Source organism: Sciurus vulgaris, assembly GCF_902686455.1.
Source record: "Sciurus vulgaris genome assembly, chromosome: 3".
Lineage (NCBI taxonomy): Eukaryota > Metazoa > Chordata > Mammalia > Rodentia > Sciuridae > Sciurus > Sciurus vulgaris.
In genome coordinates, this window is record NC_136463.1 from 183,267,653 (window position 1) to 183,286,143 (window position 18,491).

The window sequence follows — 18,491 nt, forward strand, 5'->3', positions numbered from 1 at the left end:
AAATTCATCTGGAAGAATAAAAAACCCAGAATAGCTAAAGCAATCCTTAGCAGAAAAAATGAAGCAGGGGGTATGGCAATACCAGAACTTCAACTATACTACAAAACAATAGTAACAAAAACAGCATGGTATTGGCACCAAAATAGGTAGATTAATGGTACAGAATAGAGGACACGGACACAAACCCAAATAAATACAATTTTCTCATACTAGACAAAGGTGCCAAAAATATGCAATGGAGAAAAGATAGCCTCTTCAACAAAAGGTGCTGGGAAAACTGGAAATCCATATGCAACAGAATGAAACTAAACCCCTATCTCTCACCCTGCACAAAAATCAACTCACAATGGATCAAGGACCTTGAAATCAGACCAGAGACCCTGCATCTTATAGAAGACAAAGTAGGTCCAAACCTTCACCTTGTTGGCTTAGGATCAGACTTCCTTAACAGGACTCCCACAGCACAAGAAATAAAAGCAAGAATCAACAACTGGGATAGATTCAAACTAAATAGCTTTCTCTCAGCAAAGGAAACTATCAGCAATGCGAAGAAAGAGCCTACAGAGTGGGAGAATATCTTTGCCACTCATACTTCAGATAGAGCACTAATTTCCAGAATATATAAAGAACTCAAAAAACTCTACAGGAAGAATACAAATAACCCAATCAACAAATGGGCTAAGGTTATGAACAGACACTTCACAGAAGAAGATCTACAAGCAATCAACAAACATATGAAAAAATGTTCACCATCTTTAGTAATAAGAGAAATGCAAATCAAAACTATACTAAGAGTCCATCTCACCCCAATTAGAATGGCGATTATCAAGAATACAAGCAACAACAGGTGTTGGCGAGGATGTGGGGAGAAAAGTACACTCATACATTGCTGGTGGGGCTGTAAATTAGTGCAGCCACTCTGGAAAGCAGTGTGGAGATTCCTTAGAAAACTTGGAATGGACCCACCATTTGACCCAGCTATCCCACTCCTTGGCCTATACCCAAAGGACTTAAAATCAGCACACTACAGAGATACAGCCACATCAATGTTCATAGCTGCTCAATTCACAATAGCCAGACTGTGGAACCAACCTAGATGCCCTTCGATTGATGAATGGATAAAGAAACTGTGGTATATATATACAATGGAATATTACTCAGCTATAAAGAATAATAAAATTATGGCATTTGCAGGCAAATGGATGGAATTGCAGAGTATCATATTAAGTGAGATAAGCCAATCTCAAAAATCCAAAAGGTGAATGATCTCACTGATAAGCAGATGATGACACATAATGGGAGGTGGGAGGGGGACAAGAATGGAGGAAGGCGGGACTGTATAGAGGGAAAAGAGAGGTGGGAGGGGTGGGGGGGAAGAAAAAAATAATGGAATGAATCAAACATCATTACTCTATGTAAATGTATGAATATGCAAATGGTATGCTGTTACTCCATGTACAAACAGAAACAACATGTATCCCATTTGTTTACAATAAAAATAAATTTTAAAAAAAGTCAATCAACAAATACGTAATCTGGAAATGGTAAGACATACTTGTTTTAACAACATCATTTATCCATAATACAAAATAAAGAAAAAAAGAAGAAGAAAACAAAAAACAAAAAACAAGAAAAACAAAGAACATCATGGAATTATAGATCTCAGGGGAGTTTCTCAATATATCTACTGTGAAGAAATAGCAGGAAATATTCCGATTCATTATGGATCCATAATTTCATTAAAGGCAGTAGAAATCCTAGAAGTTGGAATATTTATTTCCAGTGCTGTCCCACAGCCACTTAACTCTACAGTTACATACCTTTGCTTTGTTTCTACCCTTGGAGGAGCAAATTAACGTTGGTGTCTCTGTTCTGCCACCTTCAGCCTCTACAATCATTCACTTAAAGTCAATTTAGTGTGGCAGACATATAGCTACCCCTGCTTTTACTTAGTCTTCATTGCGTAGTATACTTTTTGCATCCTCTCACTTTTAGTCACTGTATATCTTTGAAAGTGAGGTGATTCTCCTGTATGAAGCACATTAGGGCTTTAAAAAAAACAGTCTCTTAGTCTTTTTACTGGAGAATTTAATCCATTTACATTCAAGGTAATTATTGATAAGTAAAGATGTACTTATCTGTTTTTCTTGGTTGTTTTATAGATAATCTGTTTCTTCCTCTGTCACCTGTCTGACTTTGTGATTTGATAGTTGGAATGGAGTGGTATTCTTTGGGCTTCTACTAAAGAGTTTTGCCTTATGCTTACCATGAGGTTTACTTGGAGTATCTTACATTTATAGAATCTATTCCAAGTTGGTATCAAATTAACTTTTCTTGGATGCCACAAGTCTGCCCTTTTGTTCCCACCTCCACATCTCTCATTTAGATGCTACGATCTGCATCATTTCTCCTGTGCCTGCCTTGACAGTTTACTTGTGCTGTCTTGCCCATGTTTTCAGTATGCCAGGGAATATGGGCTCTGGCCCTCTCATCCCAGCCCGGTGTGTGCTGAACATGGCTCTATTTCATCTGCACTCTCGTGTTTGGGCTTTCGTATTCCCACACTATGAATTAACAGCTCTTGGTCATAGCCTGGGATCTCCCATTAGCAGTATCTGGAAGGCAAGTCTAGTGGTGATAAACACCATGAACTTTTGTTTGGCAACTTGTTACTGGATCCCCATTTTTGAGGGGCAGCTTTGATGAATGAAATGTTTTTGGTTGGCATTGTTTTCTTTCAGTTCTTTGAGTACATGATCCTAGTCTCTCTTAGCATGCAACGTTTCTGCTGGGAAATCTGCTGAATGGCCTAGTGGCCCAGGTTTACTCATTGGTCCTTTGTATATGATATGTTCTCTATTTATTTTGCTATCAGAATTTTTTCTTTACCAAGATGTGAGTATGTGTGCGCATGCATGTGTGTGTACACCGTGGATTGAGTACAGGACTTACACATGGTAGGCATGCACTCTACTACACAGCTTCACCCCAAGCCCTTGTCTTGATTTTGGATAGTTTTATCATTCAGTGTGCTGATGTTCTCGTGGATTTGAATTTTAGTAGAGAATTCAGTGCTTCCTGTATCTAGGTGCAGCATCTATCTTCAAACTGGAGCAGATTCCAGCCAATGTTTCTTTAATAATGTCTTATGACCTGTCATCATTTTTTCTCCTTGAGCAACTGCTATATCAAAAATATTTTTATGATGTCCCAAGATCTGTAGGATGTCTATGATGTCCTTCATACTTCTTTTCTTCTTGTCCCCTCAGACTAGATCATTTCAATGTTCAGTCTTCCAGATCATTCTTTCTTCTGGAACAATTCTGCTACTGAAGCACCCGTTTGCATTTTTACTTTAGTCTTGGCATGAATCAGAGAAATTCTGTATGGCTCTCTCTGATGTATTTTCTTTCTTTTGTAATTTTTTGCTTTTTAAATGTGTTTCCAAATTATATGAAAAATTCTACCTGTAAAACTTGTAGTTCATTGCTTTCTTTAAAAATTATTTTGAATTCTTTTTTAGACATCTCATACACCTTCATTTCCTTACTATCAGTGATTGGAACTTGGTTAGTTTTCTTGGGAGTTGTCATGATTCACTTACTCAAAATTTGTTTGGTTTCCCTTTGGCGCATGTGCATTTTAGGGTACAGCTGCCTGTTTTGACCTTCATTGGGTTCTTCTGCAGGCATAGTCCTTCATCCACCATTTAGTCTATCCTGACATTTGGGATTATCCAATATAAGAGAAATATCAGCCATAGGGAGTACGTGTCGAGAGAGCAAAAAGAATCCTAGAGAACCAAAATTGCAGGTTTGGGGAATCATGGGGAATTTGTGGACAAATACCTGGTCAAGGGAAGCAGGTAGACCAGTAGATCCCTGCAACTTCATTCCCGGGGAGGGGCTTACGAGGCGGTCATGACCAAAGTGGCCTTCACCCAAGCAGGAATGCACCAAGTTTTATTGAGGTGGCATCGAAGACGCAGGCACGTTCCTGGCACTGGCAACACTGTGGTCTTCCAGGACACACTCCGATGAGACCCTTATGGTTGTGTTTTTCCATAGTATGCCGTGTAAGTATGTGGGGACAGGCCAGGTTTACTCATCGGGTCAGGCTATGAGTGAAGATGGCTGTGGTCCTGTGAAACTGGGTCCCTACACTGTGGTTCTTGAAGGGCGAGCTAGTTGCCACCATAGGCAGGCAGGCCTGTGGTTCACTCTTGAGTCTCGTGAGCCACATGCCTTTGTTCTGTTAGGTGTGGTAGCTGCCTGAGCTCCACTCTCTCTTGAAACAACTGCCTGACCTCTGCCATCAGCCGGTGCTCCTGGCTGAGTACTGCAGTGGTGTCTGGTGAGGATGATTACATAATACATAACCCGACTGGGCCATTGTAGTCTTTGGGGTCTACTGTTGGGCAGAGGGTGCAATGGAGTCCTTCTTGGGAAAGGTATGACCTGAGGCTCTGCTCGTTGTAAATGCACAATTTGGGAATGCGTCCCTTTCAGAGTGGAGCCATGGGTATCTTGTGGCTGAATCAACTGGAGGCCTAGCAGGTCTAACTCCATGCTTGTCTCAAATGCACAGAGATGGGCCCTGATTTTTTACCAAGTAGTGTTGCCGTTTGACTTTCTAGGTCAAAGCATTATGAATCCTCTGACAACTTTGGAATCCAGAAAGTGGGACTGTCCCTGTCTTGGTGGGATGAAGGTGGTGAGCATTGAGCTGGGCAGGAAAGAAACCATCTAGGACAGAAGCTCGGCTGAACTTCCCATTGGGCTCTTTATGGCAACCAACTCAGCTGGTCTGAGGTTGGCCTGTCTCTGTGTTCAAGCATCTTAGCTGGCAGCAACACTGAAGGTCCACCAAGGTGCACACACTGGTCACTGTGAGCACTGCATCCTTCCTTTGTTTTTTCCAGTCCTCGGGTGGTCTAAGTGCCATTTCCACCAAGGTTGCCTTTGAGGTGAGAATGGAATGGGTTTCCTGGAGGCACCTTGGAATGCTAGGGTGGCCGGATGACTACCGGCATGTCTCCTTCCCTTCTGTGCAGCCATGTTGCAGGGAAAGCACCCCGTGTGGGTGGTGTTTGCACCTGGGGAAGGAGGAGGCTTGGCATTGTCAGAGTGAGACGTCCTTCCTCCCCTGCCCGCTAAAGGAGACTTGGTGTTGCGGACTGGTTGGATGGCCTCAAGCTTATGCCCAAGAGTTGGAATTTCAAGATATCCTGGTCTGCAGATAACTGCTCATTGGGCTTTCTGTGTGGAGGTGGATTCTGAGACTCCAGATTGTGCCATAGGGCTGATGTCACTCTCCTTCTTTTCGCTTTCCAACGACAATGATGTGCACATGCCCCAGTCTGTCGCCGCCCATAGCAACAATCTGCGGATATTTGTTACCGCCTGCAGCAACAATCGTGTGGGTATTTATCGGAGGTGGACTGGTAATAAACTACTTCTATTTCTGCCTTGCTTGCTTGCTTATTCCCTAGCTTATTTTTTTTTTTCAAGTCAGTGACTTCTATTTTTCTCTGACATTCACAGTCAATTTCTACATAACTTCATCCTTTCTCAAAATAATTCACATTTGGTAAATAAATTCCTAACTTACTTATATAGCTGGAAAATTCATAGCTGGAAAATCACTTCAATTTATGCACAAATTACTGCTGAAAAGAATTATAATAGAGAAGTCAGACAATACTATAATTGATAAAAAGCAGAGTGTAATAAATTACAAATGTCATTGAATTCCATTTTCGTAACCAATTCAATCAGAAACTTTTTCTAGATGTTTCAATATTGCCAATAAAATCTGCCAGAAGTTCTCTTAAGGGCTGGCCTGAGCTAACACTGACTCCTCACTTTTAGAAAACAGTAGTTATGCCACGCACTTCATACCAAATGACATCAAGCAGCGCTAAGGCAATTACTACTTACAGCCTGGTGCAACCCAGGGAGATCTTCTGGTTATGTCCAAGCTTCCTCCATTTGCTGATCTGGCTGCTGGCCTCAATGGACACTTCCTTCCAAGATCTAGCTTCTCTACTTGGGTTCATCTGCTTCCAGTTCAATTAGGGAAAGAACACCCATGCTCAGCGCCTAGAGACTTCTAGCTCTAGCTGCAAGATCACAGGGGACCTGGAGGTGGGGGCTGCCTCTCCCTGCCACTCAGCAGTAAGGACAGATGAAGGCTTTCCTCCTCTTTTACAGTGATAGGAAGGGAACTGCGGACTTAGTCTAGGAAGAAGAGTCCAAGGGGCTTACAGATCCACAGAGGGTTTTTCCAGTGGAATACATTTGGTTCTCAGCAAGTGTTTTCAGATTTTTGACACTCAGTAAGACTCATGACTGGTGCCCAGGCTGTCTGAATGCACCTGTCTCTATAGCTTTGCTGCCAAACAGGAAGCTCCGTAGCATGGTGCAGAGCAGAGTGCCTACAGGACCATAGAGACTCAGAGGAGGCAACGGGGTGGGCCAAGAGGAAAATATTATGGAGCTGAGTCTGCTTAGAGACACATCTGCTCTGGTTTTGGAAATTCTTTCAGAAAGCAAATGGCAGGTTGATCAGAGTCTAGAGATTTTACCAAGTTGCTTATTTCTAAATCAGTCGTATCTAAATTGTACATTTGTGACCACAGTATTAGGCAATCTGAAGCCTTAGCATTTCTAAACTATGTTATGACTGCCTAGTAAGTATTAGCCTGGACTTCTGGGCTTAGTAAACCTCAAGGGCGTCCCCTTTGCAGAAAAGGTGAAGCTGGTCATAAGAACTTATTAAGGTAATTTATTAACCAAGATTTTCAAGAGGATAAAATTTTTAAATGAGGAGTAAGATCTTTGAAATTCTTAGACTCCAGGTGTTGATACACTAAGGCTGAAAAGTCTACTCATCATCTGGAGATTCCCAGTCTCCTTTTTTTTTTTTTTTTTTTTGGGGGTGCCGGGGATTGAACCCAGAGCCTTGTGCTTGCGAGGCCAGCACTCTACCCACTGAGCTAGCTCCCCTGCCTCCCATTCTTCTTGAGTGTCAGAGCAGCATCCTGCCTCTGGCTCTGCTGCCAACATCCAACGCATGGAAGGGACACAGACTGCTCCATACTTGCTCATCACACCAGGGGACAGAGGGAAACTCGAGATAAGAAAAGAAAGTGGGTAGGAGGAATGCTTGCCAACTTACTGTGGTCTCATGATCGCAACCTCAGGAAGGTTTTATCTAATTCAAAATTTACAAGCAAAATCACTTATTCCCTCTCTTACAAAAACAAAGAGAAAAAGGGAAAAAAAACTTTAGCACTCAGGAACACCAAAGCTATCCTTGAGCTTTTCAGATACAAAACAGGTGGCACTGTTTTAACAAAGTGTGAGCAACCAGAATCTTCCAGCTGTGGACCAAGAGATGCTGGCCTTGTCTATTTTCTTTAGTCTCTAAGTGAAAAAAAAAAAAAAAAAAAAAAAAAAAAATGCAGTTTATCAACTACAATTCCAGATGGTTCTGAACTCATTCCATACCTTAAGCATCTGAAGTATTCTGCCCACGTGTTCAAGTGAAATCTGGCTTGTGATGAAAGTGTCTGAGTCAACTGTACCACCCTTCCCCCACTTTCCAGTCTAAGCAAACAAAGCTTTTCACGATCCACTGCTGGCATCCAGATGCAGCCCTGGCCTCAAGGTCTTCGGTCTCGCCCCGCTGGCTCCATGCCTGTGGGAGGCAGTACACCTCCTCTTATTTTTCTCCGTGACTAAGACACTCAAGGGAGGATCTATGAAGGGATCCTTGTGTCGCCTACTCCCTGACTCGACAGGTGCCACTCTGCTCATCCATGTTATGGCACACCCCTGATCTGGTATCAAGTGGGTTGGAGGGAGGTGACAGGAGAGGCCCACACAATCATCTCCCTTGATCTGCCCTGCGATCCAGTTACGTGCTTTCAGGCTAAGGAAAGGGACTAAAAGACACTTGGAATTGGAGGTCCTCAATGGGGCAGAGACATACATGACCTGTGCACAGACCACAGGTGAAAACAGCAGCTGCGGGTTAGCACATGGCTTCGTGAGTGAGTTAGGAGGAAGAGTTCTTAAATAAGCTTGGGGACACAGATGCAGAGAACAGTAAGAATTTAAAGAATCACTAAATCTCTGGAGGACATGCTTCCTGGGCTATATGTCTGGGTGATCAGAGAATGTTTCCAGGTCGCTGCCAGAGTGACTGGACCCAGGTGTCAGAGATGCCTGCAGCCTGGCCCAAGCCTGAGGAGCCCTGCTCTTGGTGGCCACTATGAACAGCTGGGCTTGCTCTTTCAACTGATCTAGTTCCACCTGAGTTGCCTGGTTCTGACGAATCAACTCCTTGGTTTTCAAAGTGATCTCCAGCAAACCAGACTTGTGTAGGACTACCAGGGTGTTCTGAAAGCGCCTGTGTTTGCTCTGCTGCTGCTCGGAAAAGAGATCCGGGCTGCGGAGAGATGCTCTGCAGCCCACAGGGGTGAGCTATGATTGGCGGACAGCGGTGAGAGGGGAGAGCTGCTCTCCAAGCCATGCAGAGTACTGTCTGACGCACAGACAGGACTGGCAGGGGACGCGAAGGTCAGGCTGGGCGCCTTAGCCACGTGGCTGCTGGACACGGGTTGAAGAGTCTGTGGACTTCCACCTGCCACCAGGGAGGGCACACCCTGCAGAGCCGAGTCCTCAGCAAGTTTGGCACTGGCTGGGGCCGGAGCAGAGGGACTGGAGGGTGCCGCACCAGTCTTGGATGGCTCACTGGAAGACAAGCCAAGCCCCAGTCTCTCAGTACAGATTTTCTTCTGCATTCCACTTGCTCCTCTTTCTTCTGGGCTGAGGGAAAGGCCCCTTTGCCAGGGTGTGCGGCTATTTTGGTGTAAGAATTCAGAATGGGCAAGTAGTTTCTGGAGTCTGATTTTTTCTCACTGGCGTGACTGGGGCTGACGGGAGACGGCACGGGTGGGTGAAGGACGAGGAGCTGTGGCTGTGCCGAGGTCACCTCAAAGGAAGGCTGGACAGAACACGACTGGAGGTGGGACCAGCTGCCGCCCTGCTTGACCAGAACATTCTTCATGACGCCCATGGGCGACAGTGTAGGGAAGGCATTGCTTGCAGCTTTGGAGCTCTGCCGTGGCCTGTCTTCTCTGCTCCAGCCTAAGGCGCTCAGCATGCCCTCGGACTCCATCTGCTCCGCAGAGCTCAGACATTCTGAGCTCCCATCTGAAAATCCAGAGTCCTTATCTGACTCTGCAGCCACCAAGCCGAGTGGACGAGTCCCTTTTTTCATCTCTGTTCCTCTGCCTGGCTTGGCTGAGAGTCTTCTGGGGCTCTCTCGGGGTGGGATTTTCCTCTCCATGTTTTATTAGGCCGGAAGCGAGTTCCTGGTACTCTTTTCATCTGGATTGCCCTAGGGCCCGGGTCGCTGCTCCACGACCGGTGCGTCAGGTGGCGCGTGCGCGAGCCCGGCCCCAGGGCTCCATGACAATCCCGTCTCCGCAGGGTCTCCAGCTATCCCCCCCCCGCCTCCCGCCCGTTTCTCCTCCTCCGGCCTCCGCGACCTCCCTAGCTTATTGAGGAAGAGAAGCTTTGAAAGACAGGCTTTGCCTAGAGCTTAGAGGAAGAGACTGCTTATCAGGAAAAGAGGCTTGCTACACTTTCAGACATCTGCTTCTTCTTAGAGTTCTGTGCTTCTTCTTAGTGGTAGGTCCCACATCCTGTGAACGAGGTGCTATCTGTCTGAGGTGCTTCTTAGTGGTGCGTCCCATGCACTGCGATCTGTGATCTGCAACCTAGAGGTGTGTTCTCAGTTCTCTGCCCTGCGGACTGCCGTCTGCTTTCTGCTTGCTGCTGCTTCTTCCTGCTAGCTGCTTCTGCTCTCTGCTAGCTGCTGCTTCTTTTTACCTTCTACCTACTGCCCACTTATATTCCCTCCAGGAGGCAGAGGGGGGGGCCACCCCAGTTGAGATCAGGTGAGGAGCCAGCTGCCCTATCACTGCAAAGGTCAAAACGAGCAGGCACGAGCAGGAGCACTGGGAACACATGTGCACGTGTTGTGTGCGTGGACTCTCTTGAATATGGCCAGTGATAAAGCACCTGATTGTGTTTGCTGACTTCCTCACAACCGATGTGATCAAAACAACTTCTGGCTGGCTGCCAGGCGCCATCTTGGCGTAGTCCACATGGCATAGCCCCCAACACCAGTCACCAAGGTGAATGGGTCTAGTAACATTTAGGGTGTGGAGGGAGCCGCTTTGTGTGTTCCTAACAAGGAGAGGCCCCTGGGTTGGCTGTAGGACCCCTCTCTCAATTCTCCTTGTGGTATTGCTGGAGAAATGCCTCTGTGCTCACCTGTGAAGGAAGTCGTGTAAAAGTGCCCAGTGCAGTAGAGTCCAAAGCAGCAAACTGTCCTGGTGTGAGTTCTCTGTGTTCTCTCTGTCCCTGTGTGTTTCTCTGTATTTTCTCCCTCAGTGTGGGTCCTGTGGAAGGAGGGTGGAAACATGAAGAATACATGCCCTGTGACCACATGGAGTGCTCAGTAGAGTGTGGGAGAGAAGCACATGGAGCCCTGAAGGAGGGCCCACGGGTCATGGCCCACAGCAGAGGTCTCAATCTCTGGCTAGGACATGACATCATGGCTCAGCAAACACTGACTGGGTGACACCACTGCTCTGGAGGTGTCAAGAGAAAGCGAGTCACCACAGATGGCAGCCGTGCTGGATGAAATCCCTGGCATGGTCCATGGAGTGGACTCTCAATCCTGTTGCAGCATCTCAGAGCTTCAGAAGGGTTGGAAATGGAGCCTGAATCCTGCTGAAAGTGGAAGAGACGGCAGCAGTGCACATCCATGTCACACTGTCAGGAACCACAGTTTCATTGCCAGGGAGCAGGTGGGGCTAAGGGACTTCCAGGTGTTCCTTTGAAGCTGGGCCTCCCATTTCATTCTGAGCAGAGTCTTCAGTGCTCTGAAGATGAAGTCCCGGTTTTACTTTTGGACAAATTCCAAAATGCAGTCTTTCTTGAGGTTTGCCTTTTCATCCTTCTAGATGACCAAGTCCCAATTTGTTGCTTAATCATCCTGTTACTAAAGTCACATTGTGTTTCAGGGCATGCTGCTGCTTCAAGGCAAAGATCATAAGCTATCCTAACCCTGGAAAACATACAAGCAGGGTAGGTCAATGGATGTTATTCATTAATCAAGACTCTTCTGAGAAAATCATTGGCAGTGGGTGTCATATATTTCCACAAATTCTGAATACACCCCAACTCTTCTGGTATTTAAGTGCCTGCACTTCTTCTGCCTACCGTATCCCTTGGGCTTTGTATCCAAGCAGCTGGATTGCTGGGCCTCAGCTTCCCATGGCTCCTGCTCTTTTGCCTGCCCCCCTTCCTCTGTGTGTGTGTCTGCTGCTGGCATCTGGCTTTGCCCAGGCAGGCAAGCTGCTGGTGGTGCCCATGGATGGCAGCCACTGGTTTACCATGCGGTCAGTCATAGAAAAACTCGTTTACCGAGGGCATGAAGTTGTGGCTGTCATGCCAGAGGCGAGTTGGCAACTGGGGAAGGCATCCAATTTTACAGTGAAGACTTACTCAACTTCTTACACTCTGGAGGACTTGGACCGAGAATTCAAATTTTTTCTTGACACTCAGTGGAAAACTCCAGAACAAAGTATGTATGGTCTAGCAATGGGTTCATCCAAGGCGTTTTTTAACATCAGTTTTTCACGGTGTAGGAGTTTGTTTAATGACAAGAAATTAGTGGACTTCTTAAAGAAGAGCTCTTTTGATGCAGTGTTTCTGGATCCTTTTGATGTGTGTGGCTTGGTTGTTGCCAAATACTTTTCACTTCCATCCGTGGTCTTAGCCAGGGGAGTGTTCTGCTTTTACCACGAAGAAGGTGCTCAGTGCCCCAGTCCTCTCTCTTATGTTCCCAGTCTTTTCATGAAGTTTTCAGATATCATGACTTTCAAGGAGAGAGTAGAGAACCATATAAACCGATTGGGGGAGCTTTTATTTTGCCCATATTTTTTCAAAACTGCCTTGGAAATCGCCTCTGAAGTTCTCCAAACTCCTGTCACACCATATGATCTCTTCAGCCAAGTATCTATTTGGTTACTACGAACTGACTTTGTTTTGGACTATCCCAGACCTGTGATGCCCAACATGGTCTTCATAGGTGGAATCAACTGCCATCAGGGGAAGCCACTGCCCAAGGTACGTTGTATCTCCTTTGGCACACAGAGGAAAACTGGCTTTGGGCGTTAAGAAAGATTCCTTACTGAGCTGTGGCTTGTTATTTGCATTCATTGCATCTGGAATTTCTTCCTGGGTTAACAATTGTTTTGTGCCTGTTCCTTAACCGTGGGTTAGCAAATTTTATAAAGCTGGCCTCGTTGACATTGATGTGCATAGCAGTGATGGAATTTATGTCATTTCTAAGCTCCGTTTCTAGTAGTGCTTCAGAAGAACCCTGAGAAACACATTAGGATGTGAACCATTCACTTTTGCCAATCCTATAGGAAAGTGTTCTGAGCAGTTTTGTCTGTATTTTTTCCTGTTTTGAAATTTCTGTATATGTATTCCTGCATCTACTGCAAACTTTGCACCTGTTTTATTAAATAATATCTATTAATGAAGTGTAATGAGTTCTTTAGTTTGCATGTCACTCGCCAATGTATTGCAGACATGTTCACAGTCCAGTACTTATAAAGTCAACATTTTCATTCAGCTAATTGCATTGAAAGCTTTGAATACCATTTTCTTTTGAAACAACCAATAGTGATAGATAGTGACACTGTTTGTGCTCTTTGCCTCTTTGAACAAGACTGCAGTGACCATTCTGAAATGTTTTCTTCCCACTCCCCTGTTTCATATTCTTGCTGTTTTCTTTGTACCCTGGGAGTGTCCTAGGAGTAGAGCTGCTGGTCAGATGCTGTGCTCCTGTTACGTTTAAACAGCCTGCAGGGTCTTGAGCACCGGCCCTCTTTGATCAGCCGTGTATGAGAGCTGTAGCTTTTACATACGTTCTCCAGGTCCAGGTGTGGTAACTTGTAAGTTTTGTCGATTTTCTGGGCAACATATTGAGTGTAACTGCTTCAGTTTTTGCTTCCTGTTTCCACAGATATGTTGGGCATTTGCATTTCTTCTCCTGGGAATTTCTTTTTCTTTCTTTTTTTTTTTTTTTTTGCGGTGCTGGGGATCGAACCCAGGGCCTTGTGCATGCAAGGCAAGCACTCTACCGACTGAGCTATCTCCCCAGCCCATCTTGGGAATTTCATATTCACATTTGTTAGCCATTTTTCTTATAGCTTCTGTCTTTTCATAACTAGTTTCTCCAGTCATCTATTTGGATATTGACACAGCTTTTTAATATGTTCTGTGAATAAATTTTCAGGAGCTGTTCTTCATCTTTTATGGTGTAGGATTTTCAATTTTGTGGCGTTAAAGTGGTCAAGGTTTTCTTTAAGAGTTTCTGGATCTGAACTTGTGTATGTCTTTCCTGACCTGAGATGTGGAAACAGTTTTCCACATCATGTTTCATTTTTGTCAACTCTTCCTGTATAGCTACCTTTTTTCTTTTGCAAAGAGTCCTTTAAGTACACAGTTCAAGCATCTAATTTTATTAGTTTCCTGCAAGTATCGTCTGATGTCCCAAATCTTTTGGTCCTAATTCCTTTCTTCATCCATTACACTGAACTGCAATATGTATATATGTTTTTATTTTTTGTGCTCGGCACTCTCAGTTTTGTCCCATTGACTTACCTACTTATGAGGCACTACTGTGTTCTGAGTGAGTTGGTCTGTGGTAAACTTAAATACGAGACACTATACATTTATAAATATAAATATAATGAAAGCACAATTCTCAAAGAGGAATTCAGATCTCAGAGGGCCCTTTGATTAGGAGCCTGGGTACAGCCCAGGAACACTGTAAAAATTTTCATCCAGAGAGCTGTGGAGTGTGTGTGTGTTTCTGTGTCTTTGTTTAAAATTGGCAGGTGTCTCTTGGGAAAGCATTCAGTGTTTGTATTCGCTAAAGTAGGTGTCATTGTCTTAACAGCATCTACTCTGTGAGAAGGAAAGATTATAGCTAGTGGGATTTTGTATGTATATTCCTGCATGTGTTTCAAGAGCATCATGAAAGTAATGTACAGAAGTTCTTCTTGGGGGCTGGGAGATAGCTCAGTCAGTAAAGTGCTTACCTTGCATGAACAAGGCCCTGGGTTCGATCCCCAGCACCGCAAAAAAAAAAAAAAAAAAAAAAAAAAAGAAGAAGAAGTTGTTAAGGTATTTTTAAAAAATGTGTTCTAATTAGTTATACGTGACAGTAGACTGCACTTTGATACATCATATATAGATAAAGTATAATTTCTCATCCTTCTGGTTGTTCATGATGTTGAATCTCATCGGTCATATAGTTATATATGACCTTAGGGTAACAATGTCCAATTCATCCTACTGTCCTTTTTACGCCATCCACCCTCCCCTCCCTTCACTCACCTCTTGCCTCATCCAGTGTAACTCTATCTTCCCTAGCCTCCACTCCCGCTTATAGGGAATTAGCATCTACATATCAGAGAAAATATTCAGCTTTTTCTTTTTTGGAATTGACTTACTTTGCTTAGCATATTCTCCTGTTCCATCCATTTAATGGCAAATGCTATGATTTTATTCTTCTTTAAGCCTGAGTAATATTCCATGGTGTATATACACCATATTTTCTTCATCCATTCATCTGTTGGAGGACATCTAGTTTGGTTCCATAGTTCAGCGACTGTGAGTTGAGCTACTATAACCATTGATGTGATTGTTTTACTGTAATGTGCTGATTTTAAGTCCTTTGGATATAAACCAGGTTGGAGAGCTGGGTCAAATGGTGGTTCACTCCAAGTTTTCTAAGGAATCTCCATACCATTTTCCATAATGGGTGCACAAATTTGCAGTACCACCAAGCAATGTATGAGCATACATTTCCCCCCACAACTTCAGTAACATTTATCGTTGCTTGTGTTCATGATAACTGACATTCTGCCTTGGGTGAAATGAAATCTTGGAGTAGTTTTGATTTGCATTTCTTTAATTTCTAAAGATGTTGAACATTTTAAAATACATTTGCTGATCCACTGTGTGTCTTCTCTTGTGATGTGTCTGTTCAATTCCTTAGCTCATTTAGTGACTGGTATTTTTTTTTTTTTTTTTTTTTGGCGTGAAGTTTTTTGAGGTCTTTATATATCCTGGAGGTTAATCCTCTATCTGAGGTGCATGTGGTAAAGATTTTCTCCTATTGTGCAGGTTATCTCTTCACATTATTGATTGTTTCCTTTGCTGAGAAGAAGCTTTTTAGTTTGAATCCATCCCATTTAGTGATTCTTGGTTTTACTTCATGAACTTTAAGAGTCTCATTAAGAAACACAGATTCTAGGCCAACATGGTGAACATTTGGGTCTACTTTTTCTTCTGTTAGTCACAGAGTCTGTTCTAGTGGTTAAATCTATGATCTACTTTGAGTTGAGTTGCATGCAGGGTGAGAGATAGGGGTTTAATTTCATTTTGTTACATGTGGCTTTCCAGTTTTCCCAGTACCATTTGTTGGATAGGCTATCTTTTCTCTAGTGAATGTTTTTGGCACCTTTGTCTAGTATGAGATACCTGTCTTTATGTGGGTTTGTCTCTGTGTCTTTTATTCTGTACCATTTTTCCACATGTCTCTTTTGGTGCCAATACCATACTGCTTTTCTTACTATAGCTCTGTAGTGTAGTTTAACGTCTGGTATTGTGATGCCTTTTACTTCACTTTTCTTGCTAAGGATTATTTTGCCTATTCTGGGTCTCTTATTTTTCCAAGTGAATTTCATGATTGCTTTTTATAGTTCTATGAAGAACATCATTGTGATTTTAATAGTAATTGCATTATAGGTGTATAACACTTTTGGTAGTATGGCTATTTTGACAATATTAATTCTGCCTTCCCAAGAGCATGGGTGATCTTTCCATCTTCGAAGGTCTTCTTCAATTTATTTCTTTAGAGTTCTGTAGTTTTCATTGTAGAGGTCTTTCACTTCCTTTGTTAGATTGATTCCCAGGTATTTTATTTTCTTTGAGGCTATTGTTAACAGGGCTGTTTTCATAATATCTCTTTTAGTAGATTGATCACTGATATACAGGAATGCACTTGATTTATGGGTGTTGATTTAATTTCCTGCTACTTTGCTGAATTCTTTTATGAGCTCTAGAAGTTTTCTGATGGATTTTTGTTTTGAGATTCTAAATATGGAATGATGTCATCAGCAAACAGTGATAATTTGAGTTCTTTTCCTATTCATATCCCCTTGATTTCCTTCTCCTGTCTAATTGCTCTGGCTAGTGTCTCAAGGATGATGTTGAATAAAAGTGGTGAAAGAGGGCATCCTTGTCTTGTTCCAGTTTTTAGAGGGAATGCTTTCAATTTTTCTCCATTTGGAATGATATTGGTCTTGGGTTTATCATGACTTTTACAATGTTGAGGTATGTTCCTACTATCCCTAGTTTTCTAGTGTTTTGCACATAAAGGGGTGCTGTATTTTGTCCAATGCTTTTTCTGCCTCTATTGAGATGATCATATGATTCTTGTTTTGAAGTATGTTGATGTGATGAATCGAGTTTATTGAAGCACCCCTGCATCCCTGGGATCAACTCCACTTGATCCTGGTGTTCTGTCTTTTTAATATGTTCTTTTATGTGATTTGCCAGAATTTTATTGAGAATTTTTGTATCTATGATCATTGGGGATATTGGTCCGTATTTTTCTTTCTGGGATGTGCGTCTGTCTGGTTTTGGTATCCGGGTGATATTAGCCTCATGGAAGGAGTTTGGAAGGGTTCCCTCTTATTCTTTTTCTTTTAATTTGTTCCAGTTAGTTGTAGATGGCAGCAGAATGCATCTTGATTCATTGTACATGAATGGAGCAGAGGTTTTCATTTCTCTGGTTGTACATGACACAGTTACACCATTTGTGTGATCATACAAGCACCTAGGGTAATGCTGTCAATCTCATTCCACCATCTTTCCTATTCCCCTGCCCCTCACCTCCCCTCACTCCCCGTTGCCCAATCCAAAGTTCCTCCACTCCCCCTTCTGCCTTTTCTGTTTCAAGGAATTCTTTGAGCAGTATGGGTGTTAATTCTTCTTTGAAGGTCTTTTAGAACTCAACCAAGAATCCATCTGGTCCTGGGTTTTTCTTGATTGGTAGGCTTTTGATGGCATGTTCCATTTCATTATTTGTAATCCATCTGTTTAAATCGTGTATGTTCTCCTGATTCAGTTTGCATAGGTCCTGTGTCTCTAGAAATTTGTTGATGTCTTCAAGATTTTCTATTTTATTGCAGTATAAATTTGCAAACTAACTTCTACTATCTTCTGTATTTCCACTCCTCGGCTTACACCCAAAGGACTTAAAATCAGCATACTACACTCACAGTCATATCAATGTTTATAGCAGCTCAGTTCCCAATAGCTACATTATGGAACCAATCTTGATGCTCTTCAATAGATGAATGAATAAAGTAACTGTGGTATATATATGCAGCGGAATATCACTCAGTCTTAAAGAAGAATAAAATCATGGCATTTGCAGGTAAGTGGATGGAGTTGGAGAATATCATGCTAAGCGAGATAAGCCAGTCCCCAAACACCAAGGGCCAAATGTTTTCTCTGACAATTGGATGATGATATGTAATGAGGGTGGCAGGTGAGGGAAGATTGGAAGAACTTTGGATTGGGCACAGAGGAATGAGGGGAGGGGAGGAGGCAAAAAAATCGTAACAAAATTGTAACTGCTCTGAGCTGGAAAAATTTTGAAAATAGGGGAACTGTTGAAGGGTCATTCTCTGTGCTATCCACTCAGTTTTCCTGTAGCACAAAACTGTCCTAAAAAATAAAGTGTATTAAGCCAGGTGTGGTGGTGCCACCTGGCAACCCAGCTACTCAGGAGGCTGAGGCAGCAGGATCACATGTTTGAGGCAAGCCTTGGCAACTTAGCAAAAACCTGTCTCAAAATCAAGAATGAAAAAGGGTTGGGGTTGTAGCTCAGAGGTAGCGTGCCCCAGGTTCAATCCTCAGTTCTGTAAAAATACATAGATTGCTTTGTTTTTTAATAAAAGCAAAGCAATTTTTAAAGATATTTTCTAATTATCTTCTGTATTTCAGTTGTGTCTATTGTGGTATTTCCTTTGACATCACATGTTTTAGTAATGGGAATTTTCTTTTTCTCTGTTAGCTTGGCTAGGGGTTTATCAATTCTATTTATTTTTTAAAGAAACAACTTTTCATTTTGTCAATTTTTGAAGTTGTTTCTTTTGTTTCAATTTCATTAATTTTTTAGTTCTGATTTTAATTATTTCCTGGTTCTACTGTTTTTGGTGTTGATTTGTTCTTTTTTTTAGCACTTTGAGATATAATGTTATGTCATTTATTTGTTGATTCTTTATTCTTTTAATGAATGAGCTCAATGCAATG

The 18,491-nt window shown here is 42.9% G+C and overlaps 1 protein-coding gene and 1 pseudogene across 2 annotated transcripts; one reads left to right on the forward strand and one right to left on the reverse strand.

The window, feature by feature from the left end:
* Nucleotides 1-6,210: 6,210 nt before the first annotated feature.
* On the reverse strand, nucleotides 6,211-9,513 carry LOC306656941 (CLOCK-interacting pacemaker-like; annotated as a pseudogene). The gene has a single exon. The product of its transcript is annotated as a CLOCK-interacting pacemaker-like (transcript).
* A 685-nt stretch (nucleotides 9,514-10,198) lies between these two features.
* LOC306656732 (UDP-glucuronosyltransferase 1A8-like) lies at nucleotides 10,199-12,626 on the forward strand. The gene has a single exon (XM_079132293.1). It carries the CDS (start codon nucleotides 11,181-11,183, stop codon nucleotides 12,261-12,263), a length of 1,083 nt encoding a protein of 360 aa, XP_078988419.1. The 5' UTR covers nucleotides 10,199-11,180; the 3' UTR covers nucleotides 12,264-12,626.
* Nucleotides 12,627-18,491: the final 5,865 nt, after the last annotated feature.

Excerpts from the sequence above, each read along its gene's own strand:
- LOC306656732 (XM_079132293.1), top strand. The coding sequence starts at position 11,181 with ATGTTATTCATTAATCAAGACTCTTCTGAGAAAATCATTGGCAGTGGG.